The 25,814-nt window shown below is 42.1% G+C and overlaps 1 protein-coding gene across 1 annotated transcript in view; it reads right to left on the reverse strand.

Annotated features, from left to right (window-relative positions):
- MSH2 (mutS homolog 2) overlaps positions 1-18,661 on the reverse strand; it is a 47,674-nt gene extending 29,013 nt beyond the window's left edge. The window contains exons 1-6 of the mRNA XM_066546297.1: positions 18,442-18,661; positions 16,067-16,221; positions 15,394-15,672; positions 14,933-15,079; positions 13,777-13,926; positions 11,492-11,625 (exon numbers count right to left, since the gene is read on the reverse strand). Coding sequence (XP_066402394.1) covers positions 11,492-11,625; positions 13,777-13,926; positions 14,933-15,079; positions 15,394-15,672; positions 16,067-16,221; positions 18,442-18,661 — 1,085 coding nt within the window. The remainder of the gene's footprint in view (positions 1-11,491; positions 11,626-13,776; positions 13,927-14,932; positions 15,080-15,393; positions 15,673-16,066; positions 16,222-18,441) is intronic.
- Positions 18,662-25,814: the final 7,153 nt, after the last annotated feature.

Genomic DNA, 25,814 nt, shown 5'->3' on the forward strand with positions numbered 1-25,814 from the left:
GCCAGAAGTTGCTCTGGTGTCTGGCAGCTCCAGCTGATGGCAACATTTACCCAAGCCACAGGAACAGCTTTGGAAGGGGCTCACAACAGGCTCCAGTTCCTCCAGTACTTTGAAGACACTAGATCTGAATCCAGGTTTTTGATTCCCAGGAACTCAGAATGTTGCTTTCTGGATGAGTTGTGCACACACCTCTCCAGCAATTCCTACATATGAGACAGAATATCCCAAGCAAGTGGTCAGAACCTTACTGCTGTTTTAATGAAATTGTACCAATTTGGCCATCCAATACCATTCAGGGTCCAAAATCTTGTGTCCGAGTATCACAAGCTGTTCACCAGAGCAACCTCTCCTCCAGCCCTCCCAAATTTGCATGGACACACAAGGGCCTATAAATTCAGAAACATCCCAGGCAATTCCAAGACACCCAGGTGGGAGGCTTGTGCTCAGGTATTCAAGACTTCTCCGGGCTGTCTGCCAAAAAAGAGCAGCCTGCACCTTCACAAGGACTCCCCTCCATGCTAAATGGCTCAGAACCTTTCCCACCCACCCCTGCCCAAACAGTGCAACCTTGTCATTGTTTCCTCCTGCAACGTGAGCACAAAGCTGGTTTTGTTTCCTCAGTTTCTGAATGTTTCTGTATTATCAAATTACTTCACAGCTTCCCTCCCTGAAAACCACTGTCACGACCTAAACACCCCCAAAAATCTACACTAGAAGATAACTGCTCACAAAAGAAAACTTTGAAGATGACAGTGAAGAAGTAGAACAATGTATATTCTTCCTAAATTCAGAATTTGAAGTGCATACTGTTTTATTTGAGGGATGTGAAACTGCAGGCTTTTAATGAGAAGATATAGTATCATACTGTAGATGAACAGAAACAGCAAACCAGGAACAAAGAGCCCCAAGGGGATGCATTTTTCAGAGTTCACCTGTGATGCCTGTGTTCTTAGAGAGACAATGCTGTCACCCCAGGAAGGTGACAGCTTTCCTTGGACTCTGATCACCTCTGTAGCTTCTTAAAAGATTTTGCCATCATTCACAGCTCTAGACCCAAACAGAGTACCAAAACTTCCCCTCTGCTGAAACAAAGAAGTCAAGAGAGACCAAAGAGGAGCTGGCTCAGGGGTGCAGCTGGAGCTGTCCTGCTCTGTCCACTGCCTAGCCACAAAGTGTGGAAGAACAAATCCTGGGAGAGGAACAAAACCTGGGAGAGGCACCTGTGGCCACCTCAGCTTGACACTGAGGGGGATTCTCCCAGCTGCAGCCCCTCCTCAAACTGTTCCAGATTGCAAGGCAAGAGGTATCCTATTACCATCTGTATGGCAGCTGTCTTTTGTCAAGTGGGCAGGTTGCCTTATCTCTCTCTCTGAGTGCTCACAATCACTCTTCCCTCAGGAAGGGACATCTGCTGATAAGAGGCTGTTGAATGTCAGTGCATGACTGATAAGAACTACAGCATCCCATTGGGAGATGCTCCACCCAGAGGGAGGAGCCAAGCACTGCTACCCAAATATAATCCAGAGGTTCTGGAACACCAGCACGGCTCCTTCACTGGGAGAAGGAACAGCAGCTGCCTCTTCTTCCACTGGATCTTCAGAGGAAGAGTACATCCTTCTCTATAAAACCCCCTGCTCCAACAGAGCCATGCCTGATACTTCAGAAGGACTGCAGCCACATTTGGACTGCTACCAACACCCTGACCCACAGGGTGTCAGGTTGGGTTCTGACTCTGTCAGTGTTGTTCTAGTGTTCTGCATTGTTTATTTTATCCTTTTATTCTTCTTCCCTATGAAAGAGCTGTTATTTCCTGCTCCCATATTTTTTGCCTGAGAGCCCCTTAATTTAAAATTTACAGCAATTCGGAGAGGTGGGGAGGGTTTACATTCTCCATTTCAGGGGAGGCTCCTGCCTTCCTTAGCAGACTCCTGTCATTCCAAACCAAGACACAAACACACATCTTCATTTGCTATGGCTGGGTTTGCTCTTCACCTCTGGCTTCCCTGAAGCACCTCACCCTGGGGTGGCCTTGCCAGCTGTGGACAAGCCCAGCTGTGTACCTGATGTTGGCCTGGAGTGGCTGGGAAATGATGCCCACAAGCCCCAGTCCCAGCAGCACTTCCAAGGTGGCAGAAAGCAGCACTGCCACCAGGAGAAGTGTGAGGTAGGGCTGCTACCCACGACTCTCCTACCTCCATATTCTCCCATCAAGTTTTAAATGAACTAAACCAAGGATCTACCTGCAGGCACCGATCTGAAGCCCTCAGAAAGCATTTAACACTAACAACTGCCTTTCACTCCATTGTGACAGTGCAGCTCCTCAGAACCCACTCCTATGGTCCTTTAATCTTAAATGTAACTTGAAGAGTCCATGAATATCCTGTTTGTCACAGCCCTGCTGAAGTCTAATCCCTTGTAATGCGGAGTGCAAGGTTTGAAGAGCAGCTTTAGACCCTAGCAGAGCCACAGAAATCAAACTGCACACACTTTCCAGAGCTCTGGGTACACAGAGTGCTACTAAGCAGCTGCACAGATCAGGCTCCCTGCTGTTAAACCTGTAATATTCAACAATGTAAGAGAAAGCCACAGTCAAACATCAGTCTCATGCCTTTTCTAGTATCCCCAATTAGTCCCTAAACCATCCTACCATGATAATAATAATGGATATTTCTAACTCCAGGACAGTCCATTTACAGAGAAATTTTATAATTCGAATAAATGCAGTCTTCTAAATAAACAAAGTTTACATTCCTCTATATCAGTTATATTTATATAACATAAAATTAATATGGATCAGGGAAGCAACAGACTCTTTACCACCCTACATGAATTTCTGAATACACTATTTGATTATTATGTCAAAGGCTAGAGAGCAAATTAAAGCCCTGGGACTCTATTGGAGTACCAAGCACAAAGTAACTATTTTTTTATAAAAATCAAGCATGAAATTTTTTTACAGAAATCAAGCATTGAAAACTGCATGTATTGACTATGAGGCAAGATAATAAGATCAGAATAAAAAATAAGACAGGATTATCAGGAAAAGCAGTTAAAATAACATTGAGGTTTTTTTTCCCCACAAGACACTTATCCAAGTCTGCCGTTACCAAAAATAATTCACTATTTTTGCACAAGTGCTTATGAACTTTCTGACCTCAGCATGTCAAGCAAAGTAAAGAAGAAAACAATTCTTCAGCAGAAAAATAAAATACTTGGTCTTAATTCCCGTCAGCAAAGTACCACTTGATGCAATTAAGACTTTGCTCCTGAAGCAGACTGCAGCAATATTTTCAGAGCCTGAGGGAAGCGAGTGCCTGGCATCATGCTGAGGAACATGAAATAAAGCAGCACCACAGCAGCAGAGCCCTGCTTGGCCTCCTCCAGCCAGAACTAAGGAGCAAGGGCAGGACTGGGAGGCAGTCACAGAAACCCCCTACAATGAGAAGAGGAGAAGAGAAGGAGAAGAGAAGGAGAAGGAGAAGGAGAAGGAGAAGGAGAAGGAGAAGGAGAAGGAGAAGGAGAAGGAGAAGGAGAAGGAGAAGGAGAAGGAGAAGGAGAAGGAGAAGGAGAAGGAGAAGGAGAAGGAGAAGGAGAAGGAGAAGGGATCACCTTTCCTTCATTCCCAAGGCAAGGCTGGCAGCAGTGCCCATTAACCAGCGCCCTGTCCGTGGCCAGGAGCTGCAGAGCTGTGAGCTGTGTTCCACAGAGTGCAGAGGGGACCTGCAGGAGCATTTCTGCAGGTAGGAGGTGACCAGAGCTTGCCTGGGCTCCCCCTGCTTCCCTCCAGGTGAGACTGAAGGCCACCCATGCCCTGCAGCAGGGACACAGGGACATCTCCCTGCCACCACCTCACAGCTGGGACTACTCCACATTCCCATGGCAGACCAGTCCTGGCTCTACAAAACTGAGGTCCTAAAAATATCAGAGCATTTAAAACAAGGAGTATTGTTCCTGTCTAGATTCTGAAGAAACTTTCATGCACCTGTTCATCCAAATTACACCTACACAATCACCCCAGTCACACCTCAAACCAGAACCAGGTGTCTTTTATCTCCCACTCCTCAGCCTGGGTGTGTTACACACAGTGCCAGTCACTATCTAACTGATAGACAAGAAAAATAAACCATTACTTTCTTTTCCCAAAAGCTGGATTTGCTAAATAAGAACAAAGTACTTTTTAATTATTACCAAGAACTGCCACTCAAACTAGTTTTATGTAACAGCAAAAAATCTAAACAGATTTGATTCCCCTCCCCTCCTCTTTCACAGCTAAGGAATAACAAAATTACTACCCCTAAAGAATTAAACAGCTCACCAGAAGAGGAACTGGCATAAAAAGGGGAAATTCTCACCTTATAGTAACACACTATTTCACAGAATGATAAACAAGTGTTCCCAACTTTTAAACATGCATGTTTATAGAAGAAAAAAAAGGGGATCTATCAGCAAAGCTGAATTTTGAATATTCAACACAGCAAATCCTTTCCCACCTCAAACCCCATTGCAACCTTGCTGGACTAAGCAGTCTCTTACCCTCAAGACAAAAGTGATATTTATGAGGATAGCTCATAAAGCAAGAAATATCTCCTGAAATCTTTGTCAGAGATGTATTTTTTGTCTTCCCAATGTTTATTTCCATGCATGTAGTCTTTTTCATAAAATTTTCATTGTCTGTTTTCTGTAGGAGCTAAAAATATTCTAATAGCATCTTCACAGCTAATTTGTCAGGAAAGCAGCAGGTTTATTGAGCAATGGTAGTGCACAGCTCCATTTCACAGATCCACTATTCCACTAGATAGGCAGAATCTATCCTCCTGCAGCAAGTTTGGCAATCTGACTCACAACGTAAATCAACTGGCATGATCTCTAAAACAGAAGTGCCAGCAGAAAGCAAACTCAAGTCAGATTAATAAATCTGAACAAATCTTGGCTTTTGGTATTTGTTGACCTGCACTTAGGATGTTCATGAGAATAGCAGCTCATGGACCAGCTGCAGAGGGGCAAAAGGATTAATTTTGGACAACAACTTTCCTCACCTTTTCATGGACTAGTTTTCATCAGGTGAACAAGCCAAATCAAACTGATCTTTAGCTGAGAGACAAAATAAATGAAGTAGAAGGGATGGAGTCCCCCTTTGTGCAACTGCTGAGTTTTTCTGGATTATCTGCTATCCAACATGACACCTTTGGTTGTTTAAGCATGATAAACTCCCCATCAAAAGATGAAGGAGTCAGCTACAGGAACACCAGTGCCAATTACAAGGGAGCAGGTGGCAGTCCACAGCTAGGGAAGCATTAATGAACCTTTTGATTTAAAGTGATTTTAAGTGTGAGCCATCCATGAAACAACTCAGGGCCACAGGCTGCTGCATGGTGCACAAGAGTCAAAAACAAATTAAAAACTTTGACACTAAATCCTAAGAAACCCTGCATACAGAACAGAGAGTGTGAGTAAGTGTCAAGGACATGAAGGCAAAAAGATCCTAATTTGAATAAAGACAAGAACAACACAGAATTTGGGCTTGGACACAAAACAACAACTGCCCATCTTTTAAGAATTCCTAATAAACCTCCATTTCTTATATGGTAACAAAGAACAATGAAGAGGATGGAGCAGGACTCACCAAACACAGTCATGGGCACCTTCATTAACCCCACAGAGTGAAACTGCTCCACCCAAAACCTGCCAGAGCCACCCAAGATGGAAAGCAGCAGAGGCTGTGTCCCAGCTTAATGCCTTAAACCATGGAAGTTTTCTGCCAGTCTTGCTTTTTAATTAAATATGGCATTTTGGGACACAGTGATAAAAGTGTATTACTGCATGGTCTTCAAAGACTAGAGTCAGCTGAGGAAAAGGTATTTTCATTATTATTTTTTGTGCTTTACTCCTTACAAGTTTCCATACATTATTAAAATTAAGAGGTTGCATTTATTACACTACTCCATCAACATTAATACCCTTTTAAATTGCTAACCTGTGCATTTCTTTAAGCTTGTGCAAACTCAGAGCAAACTGAACAAGTTCTATTTCTTAGCTGTCAAAAAACAAGTATTTCTTCATTTGCATTCTTTCTGTACTGAAGAAACTCAAAACTGTATGTCAACAAAACATTAAAGACTCTTATAATACTCACACATGATAAATGAAAATTAAATTACAAGCCAAGACAAAATTTTCTTGTCAAGAGCTTCCATTGCAGTGTCCTAACATGCCACCTTTCTAATGTTCTTGGACATAAATTAAGCAAAGCAGAAACAATCATGTGGTCACTGTTCTTTCACAGAGAACAAAACCATATTCCTGTATCCAGTGTTCAAAACAGTGACTACCCAAGGACACTGTTACAAACCTGAGAGCTTTGCACCTGTGCATATTAAGTTTCCATATATAATAGAAACTTAATGGAATGAATACTCAAACACAGATTCTAAGCAAAATTTAACTATGGCAGTAAGTGCCATCCACCTCATTTTGGCAGGATGAGAGCCAAAGAACAGTATGGCAGCTACAGATTCACACTTCCCTAAATAAATAGCAGTTTCATCGTGTCTTACAAGTCTGAAAACCAATCTGACATTTCAATCAAATTTTAGTTTAATTTTCATTCCTGTTGAGCCTCAAAACTCAGACACAAAAGAAATGACTAAAAGCTTAATCCTTCTATTTATTTTGCACCAAGTGAGGACTTGTCAGGAAGAAGTGGGTGAGCTGGAAGTATCAATGAGGAGATACTATGACTACCTGCCCAGTGCTGCACCACTCAATGCCACCTATAATTTACAGATCTGCAACACTGATGGCTGATCCCTGACCCAGAAGACAAACGATTTGGATAACAGAATACAAACAAGCAGGATACAAACACCAACATTGTCTTTCTCACACCTGATGGTGTCATGAAAGGAGTCTTTTTTTTCAGCTCCTCAGACAAGAAAACTAAATGTAAGTCTTTTTGTAACATAACAATCTAAGCCTTTGGGTAGGTTTTGAGAGCCTGAGATTTTGATGGCAATTCCTTCCTGGAGACATGGCCTGTGTGATGTGTTCTTGACTAGCAGAGCTCCAGTTTAATGTCTCTAGGCAGCCCTCAATGGCAAACTCAGTTTTACAAGCAAACCCAAATGAAAACAGAGGTCAATTAGTAGTTTTGAAAACAGTAAACATAGGTGAAGAGGGTTAAAGAAGAAGCATGGAGAGCTTCAAGCTCTAAACATTTCTCTAGGGAACGTGGTGATGGTAACTTTTGGAATGACAAAGGTGACATTTTTTGAGGCTTACTGGAAGCCAACACCATTTTCATGTCACTGGAATGACAGCATCTTTCATGGGAAATATTTATTCCACCATGATCTCCATGACAATAAGAAATCACATTTCTGTCTTCAAATCTGCTCAGATCCAATCTGTATTTCAGAAGCTCCCCTAGAGGCATTGGGAGCACTCCCAGTGCCTAAAATGCCTTCTGAAGAGGTCATTCAGACAAACCTCCAGGCTGGTCACATCTTCCCCTCCTCCCTCAGTGAGGACACAGCCAGCACACACTGCTACTGCAGCTGCCTGGGCTCAGTCTGTGCCTCTGCAGAGGTCCTGAAAAGCACTGAAGGTCTCTGCAGAGCTCCCAGCCAGAACAACAAAAGCTACAAAGCCTGTCTGCAATGCTTTGCAGGGACAGCTGCAGGTTAGAAAAGAACACAAAAGCAGTGAAACCTTAGCAGCAGAACAATCCCTACTGGAACTGCAGGCCTCTGGTTGAGCCCTTGCTCAAAACAAGGCTAATTTCAGCCAAACACTGAGCAAGAACAGAGATCCCCTCACCTCTCTGAGCACACATTCCAGAGTTTGACCATCCCCACACCTCACCCAAGGTGCTCCAAGAGAGCCAGGGCCTTGGATTATGTTTCTTCTTTTTGTCTCAAGGCAACAAGCTAGGGTTGGGTTTTCTTTATTTTTTAAACAAACTGCTACTTAAATAATCATGATGCATGAAAATGTTCTACAAACTTGGAAGTTTTACCCTTCCAGCCATTTATTCACCTCTAGCTTCCCAAATGTATTCCTTGCTGACGCTGCCAGAGACAGGGTTTCTTTCTACAATGTGGCCTCCACACAGCATGATCCTCAGAAACACAGGAGGAAAGCTCAACATAGGCTTGGATCAGAGCAAGTGATGATTGAGTACAGCCTTCAGCTCCTCTGAGACCCCTGCACCTTCTCCATGGGACACAGGCACATAAGAGGTTCAACCACAGCATACATAAAGCATTAAAAAGGTGAGCTGGAATCTTTTATTTATGGTGTGTATAAATGTCAGATAGAGTTTATCCCAAATACAGAAAAAAAAAAATATATTCAGCATGAACTCTCTTCTCAGGACATAACAGAACAAGCTCTATTTTACACTATGCCACATTCCTCAGACTCTCCAGTACCTGGAGAATAAACATGACATACTGAAGCTGTATTGCAGTCAATTTGGTTATGAAATTAATACTTGTATTTGCACATGCTGCCTCTGCGACTACATTTTAATTTCAAATATGCTGACTGTGAGACAAGCAGCAAGAACCTCATGTACTTGCCTTCTGAACACACCACACAGGAGAAGTAGGGCTGTATTGTGTATACTTATGACTGATAATTATTTTTTTAATCAAGGAAAACCAGCTGGATACTGGCAGAACCCCAAGTCTTGCAAGACAGGCAGCTATCAGGAGCCTCTCTTTTCTCAGTTCTCATCAGGAGCTGCTGCTGTCAGTAAACCTCATTTTATCTGAAGCATGTGCACCATGTACTTTAATTTGTGCTGTTACTGTATCAAGAGTTAACATGGATTGCTGATTCAACTCTGTGTTCCATTTTTCCATAGAGGTTAACAGCACACTGCAGACTTCAAACTACTGAAAGAAGTGGATTCCTTTATCTCCAAAAGATGACTTGCACCACCTGCAGGTCTTAGCAGAGGGTTACAACAGTCTAACTTGCGGGGAAAAAAAAATAGTAAAACTTTCAGACACCAATTTTATACTACTGGGACAACAGTTAAGTCAAACACCTCCTGTATAAGCAAAACAGGAGGCTTCCTTCAAAACAGCCACTGAACATCAGTCCAGCTCGGGCAGTTCTACTTGGTTTGAGGAGTTTTGCTCTGGTTAGTGTTAAATGGGGCCCTTCAACATGGCACACTCCAAGCTGAGAAACAATCAGTAGCTCCCCTTGATGACAAAGGAGATGCAAAGGAAAACCAGTGCAGGTATTTCCTTCTCAAGCCACCTTAGGCTCTAAACTGTGGTTTGCAATCCTTAAAACAACCACAATATACTGTAAAGTCTTCAGAAAACAACTTGGCAACTGCATATCTTTTAAAAGATATCTAAATCTGTCAGTACCTCTCACTAACAGCTTCTCTTATCATACTTGTTCCTTGGGATTAAAAAAAGAACAGTCCTACACCCTCTGAAAAGCATAAAGTTTGGGAGGATGAAGCTTACAAGTAAATTACATTGCTTTTATCTCAGAGAATTGAGCTCATCCAGATAGTACTTGAAAGCAAGATGCATTCAGACAGAATGCAGCAGAATAAAGTGAAAAGGTGTCTCTATGGCACTTCAATGCCCATTAGTAGAGGTTAAAGCAAAGCACCATTAACAGATTGCAGCTCCAAGGTCTCTGCAGCTGGGCAAGATACAGGAGGTTATCAGTGGACTTCTTTCAAATTCAAAACACTTGAATATAATGACCTTTACAGCTTCACTAAGAGCTTAACTTCATTTAATTACTCCCCTCCTCCTTTAAATACACCTGTTCCTACATGCAGCCAACATCAGCCACAGAGAACAGCAACACAAAGCACAGAGGTGACAGTAACTCTACAAAACAGGTCAAGTTACATTTTCTGCCTACAACTCAACCCCAGTTTTATAAAGAAAATACTGTCTCTTCCAAACTTGGAAGATTTCTGATGTACAGTAATAAGCAAATGTGTCACACAAAAGTTAAGATTTCTAATGTTTACTTTGACATAAGAAAGTTACAACATGGGAGTTCTAAGCCTTCAAAATTTTAAAAACAACACAATCATAAAATAAAATTTGGTTCAGATATAAGGATCCAAAACTGACAGACACAGATGATCTTGGGTACTTAGTCAAGAACCAACAATGAAAGCTTTTGTAACACATGCAGAAGTAAGATACAGCATTCAACAAACCTGGGAACAAATATTTCAGTGTCACATTAACAACATTTCAAAGTGGGCCCTGACCAAGTTACTACACACCATTCTGCAACTGATGAGGAAAAGTAGAGTAGAAAAACTTGTTGAAAAGAAGCAGAATAGTTCAGTCTCCAGAAATATAGAGAGAAAACTATCATCCTGATTTTGGCTGGCACAGAGTTTATTTTTTCTCAGTAGCCAGTACAGTGCTGTGTTTTGGGTTTTGCCTCTCCTCCCCATTCCACCAGGGAGGTGAGCAGGCAGCTCTGTGCTTAGTGCCAGCTGGACTTAAACAACTACTCTTTGCATAACTTATTTAAATATCAGCACATCCAAGCCAAGATTTCTTTTTTTGGTAGCAGGGATCTGTGCCCAACAGCATATAGAGACATATCTGCAATGCCTTATCTGAAATATGAGCCTTAGAGAATCAATCAAAGTTAAACTCAACTTTCCAGCCTCTTCTGCTTTGTCAAGATACACTTTAATACACATTTTGTAGTGCTGATTGCTAGAGCTGCATGAAATTTGGGTTTAAATCATTAAAAGACAGTATATATAGCAGTAGTTTAAAAAAATGTGCAACTTGTATCTGCATGGTGAACATACTCAAGACAAACACACACAGTAGAAACACAGCCTTTGCAGTTTTCCTCTCTGAAGGGTGGAGAATCATCTGTGCATTCTCAGCAGAGATTTAGCAGATTCTCTAAGGCTTCTTATCAACTGATACTGTTATCTACTGGCAGGGCAGCCACTGTGACAGAGGTCAAGATCAAAGGGCAAGAAAGCCCCCACAGTATCCAGGCGTGATTAGAGTGACCTACTGTAAGCAGAAGTAGCTTTCTTCTGGGAACAGGAACACGTCACAACTGCTTAATTCTTTGGTTGTTTTGTTGATTTTTTTTTTAAACTGGAAACTTGAAGTGACATCAAAATATTATTATACAGACTGAGCATTTGCATATGAACAAAGTCAGTAAGTGGCTGCTGCACTGCCTTAGCTTGTTGCACAGCATCATTCAGATCATCTAAACATATTGCACCTCCTCTTTAAAATGTATAATTGTAGAAAGCATTTAATTTAACAGTAACCTGTCAATTTGCATCTCAAAGAAAAATATATTCAGCTCTAAGTGCAATGCATTACAGGGTAGTACACAAAAGACTCTAACCACTACTATTTCTTGGTTGTATCATTCTGTGTTTTAAAAGAAAGGGCCTTATATAAAATAGTTACTTAAGTGTTTAAGTCTATTAAACACATAATATTGTTACCTTTCTTCAATTCTGGTCTTGTCCATAAGTGGTTGTTTGATCCACTGATTAACCAGTCTTTGTCCTTGAGGGGTTCTGCATTTATTCAGTAATCCAGCTAGAGACTGTGCAGAATTTGCATTTTCCACAGAACTCTGGAAAGAATGAAAGAAAAAAAATAAAGGAACAAAAGGAAAAAAAAATTAGTTATTGAAGTTTATTGACACCCAGTGAATGACACACAGCTATTTAGGAACAGAGCATGGTTTTTTTCCATTAAACTTGGCACCCACCAAAAATGGTAAATGAAACAGGGTAGCATTAAAGTACTTACACTCTGGTCCCTGGAACATGGGAAGGAAGGAGTACATTTGTCTATTTTGGAACCAATCCTAACTGAACAGCTAAGTTAAAAGTGTACCTAGTCACGGGGCAGTTTGCACTTTGAGTAGCAAAAGTGGAAATACATCTACAATATTTGCTAGTTTGCTCTTCTTAAGGTCAAAAATTAGGGGTGCTGTCCATCACAAAAAAGCAACAAGAAACAGGACTTGAGTTCAAGGGGTTTGGTTTGAGAACTTTGGGGGTTGCTGGGAGGGGAACAACACAACAGAATCAGGCAGTGGGGAAGAACAGTTACTTGAATCCTCTCAAGCTTCCCCAGATCATCTCTGCAGTGCTATAAACACCTCTAAACTCAGCTCTGTTCAAATTACAGTTCATTACCCATAATTCAGGTTTAATATTAACTGGAATCCAGAGAGCCTTTTGGGAATTTTTGTTGTGGTTTGATTTGGTTTTCGCACAAACAGCTATGAAGCAAAAATTTTGGTTAATATTGAACAAACAAGTTTGTTTCAACTCTTGACTTTGAAATTAAAATCTCAACCCCCTCTACACAAGAAAAGCTGCAATTAAAACAGCAGGCAAGCATTCAACCAGGAGCAGGTCTGGATGTTCCTGTATGTAGAACTGGAGTCACAAGAACAGGAAATGAATGCCATGAGAAGCAATACTGACACATTCAGCCCCTGGAATATCTAATATCTGAAGTGTATGGGCCTATTCTCAGTGTTCTGGGCAGTATGACATAATAAAAACTTCTGAATGTAAGAAAGTGTCACAGAACACATACATTATACACAAATGACCTACTTCAGCACATCCAATGTTTAGGGTTACATTCCATACCACCAACTGCATCTGCAGCACCTTAAAATCTTTACCTATACACTTCACAGAGCAACTCACATTACAAAATAATTTGACTTTGCTTTACTGCTGTCCAAAAACCTCCACACACACATCCTACCATGCAGGCAGCTTCCTGCTCCATGGAAAAACCTTTGTTCCAAGGCTCACAACAGCCCCTGAAGACACAGCAGCATATCTCCTTATCACAAAACACGTAACACCTGCAAGGACTTGTAAAGGAATGTAGCTAAAAGAGAACTTCCTAGAACACCCTCCATAAAGCTTGAGAAGAAATGTAATTTTTGCTTCATTCCCTAGAGAGGCACACAGCAGCAAGAAATTTAAAAAAAAAATTGAAAAAATTCAGGACACCTCTCTTCAAGGGCTAACCAGCACAAATGCTGAATACATGCTTTGTTTTCCTGCAGAAATTCCTCCAAAGTAAACAGAGGCCATAATCTGTGATATCTTCCTATAAATCTGAAATGCAAGCAGATTAGGGTTACTAATGTGGAAACAGAGGAGAAAAGGTGACACCACTCAAAGTCCATGCTTTCCTCTAACTGTAGAAATGGCAAAGCAGAAAAGCAGACCTGGCAGGAGGTATGAAGGAGTCTGTCAATCTGCCTGGATTTGTAGAAAATGTGTGTAAAAAAGGTAAAACTGACATCAAAACATGACAGTTAACGTGACATGGTGCTTTCAGACTGCTCACAAGTGCTGTCCTGTTCACTGCCAGCCTTCCCTTCCTGACACCACTGGCATTGCTCCTGTCATGTGTTACATGTTCCAGCAACACCATCTAACTGAGGTTTGCATTCTTTTCCCAAGAACAGCACTACCGTGGCCACTTCCTACCTCCTTGATGATCCTCTCTCCCCTTCTACATTTAAAATAAACCAACGAGAAACAAAAAATTAAAAAGGTGGTAAGAGTATCTAAATGTTTAAAACACACATTGCAGGAGAGTAACTGAGAACAAAGCTAAAATGTAGAAGTTGCCATTAATCAGGATCTGGGGAATTGCAGTTGGGCAGTGAGGCTCATTATCAAGCAGCTAAGTAATTAAACATACTCTAAACCAGTTACTAACTCAAGTAGGTATTTCTTACCTGAAAAAGGTTGAGGGCTTGAACAGCTGCATTGTCTAGAACCATATATTGACTAAGATCAAAGGTAGTCAGTTCAAACTGTCCAAAATTAGACTCGTCTGACAGCAACTCCAAAAACTTGATAACAGCTGACAAAGACGAAACAGCAACCTGAAGTTGTTTTAAAAAAACACATTCTAGTTAGAAACACCCATGAATCCAAGAGGATTTGATAAATGCTCCTAGAAAATTACAGCTGGGGAAGACTCTGAGCCATGCCAACTCTGGCAGGACTATGAGAGACTCATCCTGTTTGACAAGACTTCATTTCCACAGGGGCGTTCTACGTCTTTCCAGGCAGGTGCAAGAACAACACACGAGCCATCTGCATAATCTGATCAACAAAATGTGAAGTTGCACACCTTGCCAGCTTCCCAAAGCTGTTATCAGGATGCTTCCAGCTCAGGAACACAAACAAGTTATACTGCACAGATCAGTGAGATATGCTGGATCATCTCAGGACATGGTTTCAGGGTTAGCTTTCAGCCAGAACAAGCATCTGACTCACTGCACAGCACTGCTGAGTGCCAGCACAAAAGAGAGGCAGCAGCATGACTGACTTGTTCAGCTGCAACACACTTCAAACAACTCTAATCTGTTATGAAATGACACATTACGGGAGGATAATTGTGAACCTTACACCTGCAGTGAGCATCAGCAGTGAGGGCCATTTTCAAACTTGTTTATCTCAACAAATTGCCTCTTGTTTGCAGCTGAGAACAAACATGCAGGCACTAAATCATATACTTAAGCTGTAAGACAACACAAAAATATTACCATGAACATAACTCTGTTTTCAAATACCAATTTTCCTGTCATGCAAAGTAACCAGAGTATTGTATTTCAGTCCTTAGGCTAGATAGACTATGAACAGGAAGCACCTCTCCTGCAGTCTATTTGCTTACCTATTAGAGTTTCTCCTCTAAAGCCATAAGTGAATGGTTTTTTCCATTTCCTCCAGGAGCCCTGGTATCCAGCTCTGACACAGACCCAAGTCCACAGACCCAAGTCCAGCAGAACTGCTGAACACTTCAGCAAGAATGTAGAGGAGATCAGCTTACCTCAGGTGCACAGACCACTCCACTTTTTAAAGAGAGGCACATTGAACACTGCTCACCTGCTTTTCCATCTCTGGCAGTGCTGCACTGTTCAGCTGCTCTTCCTTTTTTGATTTCAACAAGCGGTTGAGATCCTGAACAATATCTTTTGTTGTGAAATCTGCCTTCTTCCTGTCTGTAATCAGGATTCCTCCCCTCTGAATGACCTGTTGTTCACAAATACACACATTTTAATTTCAATATCCATTAATTTCAATATTTAAGGGACAGATGTTGACCACACAGAAGCAAACCCTGAAGTGATACTTATTTACTGCTAGGCTGCAGGGAGAGAAATGAAAGACAAGATTTTAGAACTTTTGTTGATTAAAGGGCAAATAAATCAATTTTGTACACATAAATCAAAACTTCCTTGAACTAAGATATTGGTCCTTGGTTTTTCCACAAATCAGAGCCTGGCTAAAAAACCAGAGCTGAGCTTTTTAGAGGTTCTGTCTGTCAGCCACAGCGGTTCCCTTACTTGTCTGAGTTTCCCCATCTCTCCTGCAGTCTCTCCTCCTGGCAGCACACACTCCTTTGGGCCCAGTTGAACCAGTAGAGCTTCAAGGTTGGAGAACTGATCGTTATCTGGGAACTCACAAACACTCAATTTTCTCAGTGTAGTGTCGACATAGCCCACTCCTACCACCCTCTGTCCATCAGCAGCAGACAGCTTCACCCCCACAACCCCAATGGCGGTGGACATGTCATTGTTGGCAAAGAGAACTTCCTCAAACTGGGCAAGATTTCCTGGAGAACCCTATGGAGAAAAAGAGAAATGCTCATTAAAAGAATTGTACACACACACTTGCTTTCTTTCTTTCAAAATAACAACTGATCAAACTAAGTACTGCACAGTCCATTCATATCAAATACACAGCTATTCTGGTTTTTAACCATTTGAATTTTACATATCACCTAGCAGAGAGGAAAGCACTTCAGGTTTTCTTTATTCCCCAACCTAAGGCAAGCTCTTTCAGCCTTAGAGCAGTAGAAAATACAGTGATATGCATAACAGCTATATAACCAATATATAACAATCGGATGTGACTTTTCATCATCAGTCCCTCAAAATCCCAAAACTCCAAGCAGGAAAAAGCTATGGAGCTTTTTTCTTTCATCTCACAACTATAAAGAAAGGTTGAAAATTGTACCTTGTAAGCTAAATACCAGTCATTTTCTTTGACAGATTTGCTCCCTGCTTTGTTCTTGTAAACTTCAACTCTGTAATGACGAACCAGAAGCAGGTCCCTCACAAAGGATTCAAAGTTCATTTTACTAAGCACAACACTCTCAAGCTTCTCAGTTCCTACCAAAAAACAAAAAGAAACTTATGAGATACCTGAATTCCATTTATTTGTTCATAAAGTTATTTTCTTATTTTCTGTAATCAAAATCCCCAAGAATAGCCTTCAGAAGACACTGCCTTAACATCAAAGAAACAAACATGTAGAATCCATGAAACAACAAAAATCCACATTAAACTGGTTAATACTAATGAAGAAAGCATACTCTCTCTCTCCAAATAAAAACAATGTTCAATTCCTAATTTCACTTAATAATATGTATGTAATATAGTATAATATATAATGTATAATATTCACGTTAATATATACAAAGGGATATGTTCCTCTCACAATATTCTTGACTTGGTTTACTAATTAATATTTCACATATTTTGATTTAATGAGGATTAGAAGTCTGCTACAGGTTCTCCTGCTGTACATTTTCTTTCCTGAATAAGCAGCTTCTGATGACAGAAAAGACTGCCACCCTATTCACACTCACTCAACACATGGGCAAAGACATTCCCCTTTTATCATAATTTATCCAGTAAAAACAACATATCATCAGAAAAAAAATAACAGTTTCCATTAAAACCTAACTTAGAAAGTGCCTAATTGACAAATTTCTTGCTTCTGCTTCTGTATGTGCAAGCAGATGATGCAGCTGAACTAATTTAATTCCATGGAGTTGCCCAGAGGAGCAACACCACTTCTACCTCCCCAACTCCAGGAGCAACCTACTCACAGAACAAGGCAATTCCACTGCTGAGCAAATGGGGCTTGCAGGCATACAATAAAATTCTGAACTTTGCATACATTTCAAATACATTAAGCTTTCTGCCAGGCTGGGAAGTGGAAATAACTCAGACTGGCATCAGACACACTGGATGTGTGTTAGATGAGCCACCAAGTAAGCACAAGCAACACAGAGTATCACATCTTTTTTTAAGAGCATGCCTTAATCATATTTGAGGCTCTTCCTCCCTTTCCATCAAAGACGTTAAACAGCAAACTTCCACACCCACAGGTGTGGACTTATGGGTTTATTTTAGATAGGATTTTTTCATGTTCTTTCCTCAAACATCTAGTAAGATTTTTTGAAACAGGTAAAAAACCCCTCATTTTACATATATCCTCTTTCCCAGTGTAGAACTGTCACAATAAAGCACAATTTTTCTTATTTTTTCAGTTGAAACAATACAATACACTAGCAGGGGGTAGGGAGCAGCTGAAGCTCATGTGTACTTTGAAATCATCCTGAAAGCAACAAGTGCAGTTTTATGCTTTTAGTTGCATATGGTAGATAAGGCTTTAGAGGGTTTAAAACTGGAGCTGGTAGTCACATGATTACAAAATCATGTAAAATAACTGCAAAATAACTTCTAAATTGAATACAACAATAATACTGATGACACTTCCACTCTAGAAGACACACCAAGTTTTGGGGAGAGCTGGAGTATTTAAATGTTGGGTTTTTTTACCTGTGACCTCATCAGTCACAATAGAAAGGAAAAAGCATATGAGAATGTCATGTTTTTATTGCTGTTGCTCACAGAAAAAAAAAAAATTGATTCATTGAAAGAGGTTTATTTTACAAAATCTGAGCCAATAACTCAGATAACACAACAAATCAATAACACAACACTGTGTTCCTCGAGATTAAGGCCAATACTAAGGTTTGTACCGTCTGACAAGATAATTCATCTTGATGCTCTTACACCCACATCTGCAAGCTGCACTGCCTTACGCCAAGCGATAAACAAAAAGCAGAACGGGGCGGATGGAAAACAAAATCTTATGAAACACACAGAAACACGTGAAAGTAAAGAACTTCCCTCAGTGATTCCCGGCCTCCATGAACCAGAGCGGACACGGGACACCTCTCTGCATCTCCCCTCCCGCATCCATCCGCGCCGGGAGGGCGGGAAGGGACCGGCAGCACCGCCCCAGGCTGAGCCCACGCAGTGCCACCGTGAGCCCGAGCTTGTGACACCCGCAGGCCTCGGCCTCAGCAACGGGCACCGCCTGCCAGGGCCTCCCGAGGGCTGCCAGGGGATTCCAGGGACTATCCGGAGCCTCCAGGGGCCGCCACCGCCACCTCCTCTCTCCGCTCCCCCCGGCCCCGAGGCCGGCCGCAGCCAGGCCTGAAGCAGGCGCCCCCCCGCCCGCCGCTTCCGTCCGTCCGTCTGTCCGTCCCTCCCTCAGGGTCCGCTCCCGGGGCTCCCCCGCACGCCCGGACCCACCCGGTGCCCCCGCCAGCTGCCGGATGACGGCGCGGGTGCGGAAGAGCTCGCGGGCGGCCAGCCGCGCGTCCGCGCCGTGCGCCGTGTAGTAGTCGCCGCGCTCGAAGAAGCGCACGGTGGTGTCGGGCTTCTCAGGCAGCGAGAGCACGGCGCGCACGAAGCCCGCCTCGGCCCCCGCGCCCTCGGGCCACACGGCCTCCCGCGGCGGCTCCACCGCCATCTTGTGCCGGTGCTGCTGCTGCTGCTGCCGCCGTCAGCCTCCCGCCAAGCACGCCGCGCGCGCGCCGGCGCGCCAGCAGCGGCGCCCAATCGCCGCGCGGTCCGCGCCTGGCGTCACGCCCTCTCCGCCCAATCGCTGCGGGGCCCGCTCCGCGCGTCACGCCCGCCCCGCTGCCGAGCCGCCCGCGTTGCGGGAGCGCGCAGGCGCGGCCCGCCCGGCGCGCCGCCGCTGCCATGGCAACGCCGGGGCCGCGTGGCCGGGGCTCCGCGCTCCTTCATCTCGAAATTACAGAATTGTGAAAAGTGCATATTATATGGCTCTACGCAGATATTTACTATATGTATTATGTTGTATTGATTACTAGTGCTGTATTAACATTTTAATAGTATGATAAATGTATTTTTGTAGTTAAAAGGTAACTTTTGTAGTTAAAATAGGACCTATGTATGTGGGATATTTTCTTAAGAAAGGAATGAGGTACTCGCACCGAGATAGCAGCCACAGGACACCTAAATCTTTCAGAGAAAGAGAATTTATTGCCCCATTATCAGGAGAAACAAACTTCTTCCCGCCTCGCTCAGACATGAACGCACCATCAGGATTCAAAGGAGGAATTGACCAGAGAGAATCCTGTGTTTGAATGGAATTTATCCATCATGTATGAGGTGTATGAATATTCAACGGGCTATTGCTTTTAAGGGTTAATCCTCTGTTAATGTGTGTCCTTTTTCGGGCTTATGCTGCCCAGAAAAAGGTACCTGGACGTGTAACTCTTTGTTTCTGTTGTCTCATATTGTCCTAATCCAAATTGTCCAAATTATTATTACTCTGATTATATTGCTACTTTTATAGCCATTTTGTTATCATTCAACTTTTAAACTTTTAAAAACAAGTGATTGGCGTTTTTCACAAGAATCCTTTGGGCTGGAAAACACCTCTGAGAGCATCGAGCCCAACCTGCGAGCGGACACCACCGTGTGGACCCGACCAGGGCACGTGGAGCCTTTCCTTAAACACCTCCGGGCACAGTGACTCCACCCCCTGCCTGGGCAGAACTCCTCCAAATGCCCAAGGTGATGCTGGACAGACAGACAGGGTGCCCCTGGCAGCCGTGCTGATGTGGTCACTGCCATGAGGTCTCCATGAGGAGAGGTGTGTCCTGTCGGGGTGTTAGCCTGCAGGAGCACAAAATCACAGAATGATTATATGCAGGTGCTTTTATTAAGAGCTCTGGGTGTCAGGGGTACACACCCAAATCTGACTCCAACATGGTTTCAGGCCAAATATGTTTTATATTCTATTGTTATATAACTTACATATTAATTATTAAACTTACATTGTTCTATTGTATACATTGATTTCATCTAAGCATGGATTTCTCGTGATCCCCCTCAAACCTCTAACATAGCTTCTCATCACTCTTTAAACAGTAATTATATCTAATCACATCTAACAGTTATATCATTTATCATATACTGACTACACAGGTGCAGTTTCACATGATCTAGCAAATACAAGGCCTAACATTTCCCAGGGCCTACCTTTAACATTTTCCCAGGGCCTACTAAGCCTAACTTTCTTTCTAGCTCCCCGAATTTCCTGTGATTTTAAAATCTTTTACTGTCACGGGCTGCCACAAGGTGAGTGCTGCAGCATAGGCTGAGAGCAGGGCTGTCACCCGGGTCAGTCACACTGCCAGGGGCTGTGGGTGACAGGGCCCCCTCTGCTTACAGCAGGAATGGTGTCCAGAGAGCCCCTGTGCTCCCTCCAGCAAAGAGACAGCAGCTCTTGCCCTCCTGCCAGGGGGGTTGCTCCCTCCAGGCAGCACAAGGAACAAAAAACCCAAGGCTTGACCCCCATTTACACTCAGGGGTTACCCAGGCCAGGCACAGAAAGGGCAGGGATTGTCCTGTGGCACTCAGAGGTATCCTGAGCTCTGGCTACAAGGTGGCCCTCATGCCCAGAATGCTTTAGGTTTTTGATTTTTCATGCTCTTTTCTTGGCACTGCCCTAAGCATTTTTCTTTTTTATTTTGTTTGCCTGTTTTATCTGTACTGTAAAGGCACAAAGGAGTAGAAACAGTAGAGGTGACAATCTTTCTTTTGGTGATTATTGTCCAAGAATAATGGGAAATGCCATGTTTCATCAGCTAAGTCAAGTATTCTTGGAAACTCTTCTCACCTTGCACCACTTTTCATCTTTCCAGTGAGAGACCATGGTATCCCAATTCCCAAATTCTTGTATCCCAATCCAGCTGCCTGCACACTATCACCTATAGACAAAACACATCTATTTTGCCTCAGTATTTCTTTTATAAATGTGATGTTCTGGTTTGTGTACCTTGTAGAGAACATCCCCTTTTTCCCCACCATTGCTTTCTCTCTCATTTCTTCCCTTTGTTAGTCAGCTTTTCAAAACTCATCTCCCATCCTTCCTTTCTTCCTCCCTCCCTCCCATCTGTTTCCAGCTTTGGGACCTCTGCTTCTAGATTTTCTCACCTGGCTTCTCTCTTCTTTGCAATTAGTGAATCAATGTGCTCATCTTTAATACTTCTTGGTGTCAATAGTAGCTTTTCCAAAAGGCTCTCAGACACCTAATTAAGAACTACATCAGGTTTTCACACTAAACTGGCTTTTTACTGGGCCAGCCTGGTCTGAAGGTGTTGCCATGTGCTGCCTGTTCCACCTCAGGGAATGCTTTGGTGTCCTCACCTCATTCCTGCCTGGTGTCACTCTTGGCTTCCCATCCACACTTCAGCCTTCCCCTCCCAAAATCCAGTACTGTGCCCCTGAGGAAACACAGCTTTTCCAGCAAAGGCCTTCAAACCCCTTCTGTAAATCTATTTGCTGAAGGATCACAGGTGGTTCTTGTGGTGAAGAAGAAGTCCAATCTGCCTTAAATTGCCTTAGGAAGGAAGGAGCAAAACAGGCAGGTCTCTAGAGTTTTGACAGCTTTGTAGTAGCCCAAAAGCTTCCTCTTATCTCCATAACAATTATAAAAATGACATTTGGCAAGCCAAATGTATTTATTTTCAGTAGTAGTCACCATGCTCAAATAATAAATGTACTTTTCCTAACCTTCTTTTCAGAGGCAGTGAAACTGTCTGGTCAGACCCTTCCCTCCACCAAAAGTGCTTCCTTGCAGCAATACTCACATGGTAAATCCACCCCCAAGAGCTGTCATTTAGCAAGTACCTTGCCTTGGGAATGTGCTCACAGTGTCAGGCAGCCTTGCCAAGCATCGATGATACCAGGTCAGCCCACATTACACATTCTGAGTAGCTGGGACATCTTGTCTTTGCACACACCGATGGTTGCAGATAAGGCAGGAGACCGGACAGGGAGGAAAGGAGTGTCCCATACAAACATCTGGAGATGGGGTGGACTCCAGGGACCTCACTGTCATCTTCAAAAGCAGTGAAAGAATGCCTGCTGAGCTGTGATTGCTCCATGTTTCAGGGTTTCTCAGACAATGGGCTGGTTGCACATTGTGAAAAATGCCAATCATTTGTTTTTAAAATTTTAAAAGTTTAATAGTAATAAAATGGTTATAAAAATAGTAATACAATTAGGGTAATAATAATTTGGACAATTTGGATTAGAACAGTATGAGACAATAGAGACAAAGAGCTATGGATGTCCAGGTACCTCTTTCTGGGCAAAATAAGCCCGAAAAAGGACACACGTTAACAGAGGATTAACCCTTAAAAGCAACAGCCTGTTGCATATTCATACACCTCATACATGATGCATAAATTCCATTCAAACACAGGATTCTGTCTGGTCAGTGTCAGCTTCTTCCTCTGAATCCTAACGGCATCTTCAGGGCTGAGTGTTTCGTTTCTTCTGATAATGGGGCAATAAATTCTCTTTCTATGAAAGATTTAGGTGTCCTGTGGCTGCTATCTCAGTGCAAGTCCTTTCTTTAGGAAAAAAAAAGTATCCTATATAGCATAAAAATTATATTTTAACATTCTGTTATAACCTAAAACTATATTTAACACACTACTTAAGAGAATGAATACAGCATTCATTACTTTCTAGCACAGCACATATAATATTCATTTTAATATTTGCGAAAAGCCAATCATAAAATACGCATTTTTCACAGAAAAGCTTGGTGCTTAGGGGGTGCAGCATGGCAACATCTGGTCTCCAATCAAGTTACAAGAAAGAAATCTCCACTGATAAATGGCCAAGAAGAGCTGATTGACAGACTTTGGGAGGGGCCAGGGCTGGCTGATACAACCCCCAGGGGTATAAAAGACTGAGCATCCCTCTTGAAGATGAATTGGACACATGGTATCCACGAGGGGCAGTTCCCAGCGCTGTAGCTTTTTCCTTATGTAGTCCTTTGTTGTATTTTTGTTAAGGTTTAATAAACCTTTTTAAATTTTCAAAGTTTAAAATTGTGACAATTTTAAACTTCCTCTCTCACAACCCATCACCTTCCCCTGGAGCCCCTGCCGGTTTCTGTGTGCCATTGCTCTTCCTGGGCAGCTCCGCACAGCTCAGCTCTGAGCCGGGACCTTGTATTTCCCTGTACTGCACCAGAACACTCCCTGCTTTTCCCCTTGCTTATCAGCAGCGATGGGAATGAGATGTCTGTAATTGTTATGGCCATGGCAGGTGGAAAACTGCCGCTAATCTAGATCTGAATTATTTTTTTTGCCTTTGTAGCCATGATATTTAATGAAAAATCCTTTTGCTAGGATTTTTCTCCTGAGAAGCTGAGAGGCCTCAGGAACAAAATGTAAACAATTATTATCTGCTGCTGTGGAATGCAACAGGGGCATCTGGGATTGGTCTCATGTGGTTGTTTCTAATTAATGGCCAATCACAGGCCAGCTGTCTCAGACTGTCTGGTCAGTAACAAGATTTGATTATCATTCCATTCTTTTCCTTTGCTTGCAAGCCTTCTGATGAAATCCTTTCTTCTCTTATTTTAGTATAGTTTTAATATATCACTTTCTTTTAATATAATATATATATAATAAAATAATAAATCAGCCTTCTGAAACATGGAGTCAGATACTCGTCTCTTCCCTTGTCCTGGGACCCCTGTGAACACCACCACAAACCTTCTTAGCATAAGTAGCATATAGAGGAAAGTTACAATTGGCTTTCAGTTAGGAAAATGGATGTCCTTTAACCACTTTACAGCGAAAGAAAAGAGAAAAAATAAAATTCTTTTTCACCAGTGGTTGATTGGTATAAGCTGTGAGCAGTGGCAGCTCTAATGCTTTCGAGCTGGTGGGGACGTCACCAGAGAATCTGGTATCAGACTGATGTGTATCTGTGTGCCACACGTCCTGCAGCAGACACTTAACACTAACAGGATAAGAATATTTAGATAACCTAAGTTTGAAAACAGAAAATATGGCTGCTGCCTTGTTGAGAACCTTTTAACTTTCTTTTGTTTACTTTTTTCACTCAGATTTGGCACAGCCATGCTCTACTTGGCAGGCAAGTGTAAGAATTCTGCAGTGTGTTTCGAGGATAGTAGAGGAAAAGAAAATCACTTCTTACATGTGTGAGGTTTTCACACACTATAAACTGGTCAGCATTTCCTCCACCATCACAGACCACCTCCTTTTTGTGCATGCCTGCCCTTGCATGTCCCTGCTAAGACAAGGATTTTAACAAAGTTCATAAAAATCTCTGGGTTTGGGACCAACTACTCCCAACACACTGGGCACCCCTGCAGTGTGCCTGACTGCCTGCATGCCCTGAGATGGACCTGGACCAGACTGCAGCCTCTCCTGAGAGCTGCTAGAATTCCCTAAGTAGCACTTGTAAAGCTGGAGCGGCAGAGCTGCTAGCATTTTTAGTTTCCTAGAATATTTTTCTGGCTATTTCATGTCATCCAAAGTCACTGCATTCTGGTGATCAAAGTCCAGTAGGTGAGGATATAAATAAACATGGTTCACAAACAGTGTTTTTTCTCTTACCAAACTACTCTGACTGTTCAGGAGGGTAATGGGTACAGTACTGTCAACAGACCCCACACATGCAACACTGACCTTTCATTTTCTAGCTGTGGAAACTGTGCTTTGGCATTACTCAGGTCTTAGAATAAGGTTGTATAGACTTTATTGGTCATGCTTTCTCAAATATATTATTAGCATTCTCTCTTCTGAAAAGTCTGTTGTTGTCTTTACATAAACATATATTTAATTTTGCTCTGCAGTAATAATAATACATATTTGCTAACATATTCATGAGGAAGTAATAGATTTGCACTTGCCTATACAAACACTGTTTTCCCATGTTGTACAAAGGCACTAAGATATGTATTATTACTAGGGTTTCTTGCAGTTTGTGTCTACCCCTCTATGTAACAAAAAACCCTAATTTATCCAGTCTTAATACACCTTCAATCTGCCCTTCACATGCTTTCTCAAAGTTGGCATTATGTGAAAAGAGAGGAAACTGGTATCTCAACTTTGTGTAGAACTTCAGATTTTAAAAATATGCTCCTTCACGTAAGGAAGTTAATGAATAAGGCAAATGGAAGTATCAAAATATTTACCTAGTTAAAAATTGATGCAGAGACTACTAGTCCTTTATTAAGTTCTATTTGTCTGTTTCTTTTACAGGAAACTCTCTTTTTAACTTTGCAGAATGTCTTCCAATAGTATTAAAAGTAGTATCCAAGTATCAAAATTGAGACCATTTAATACCATATTAGTTTTTAGTAGCAATCATTTTTTGTAATATTGCTCTATATATGAGAACTATCACATTCATATGTGGAAAGTTGACAGAATCTGATAATGGCTTTTTTTTCATTTGACTTACATCACATTAGTCTCCTTTTGGTATAAAAACATATAAAACACAATAAGCTGCAGGATACCAATACACCATTTTCTCAGGTATTTTCCCCCTTCACCCTTTTCCATTTTCCTATACAGACTTCTATGCAGCTGGAAAAGTGCAGCGTTTAGTAAATAGAACAACACAAAGGCCAATATGTCAATAAAACTATTTAGAACAGGAAACTAATGAAAAAACTATCACTGACCACCACTTTGAGAGCTGAGCAGCACCATAGTAACTGAGTTTAGAAACAATACATTCATTTCAGTTGAGAATTTAGTTGAACTCTGGCATTTTTTAAGAATTTCTGTAAACTTTCTGGTTTTCTAATC

Source organism: Molothrus aeneus, chromosome 3, assembly GCF_037042795.1.
Source record: "Molothrus aeneus isolate 106 chromosome 3, BPBGC_Maene_1.0, whole genome shotgun sequence".
Classification (NCBI taxonomy): Eukaryota; Metazoa; Chordata; class Aves; order Passeriformes; family Icteridae; genus Molothrus; species Molothrus aeneus.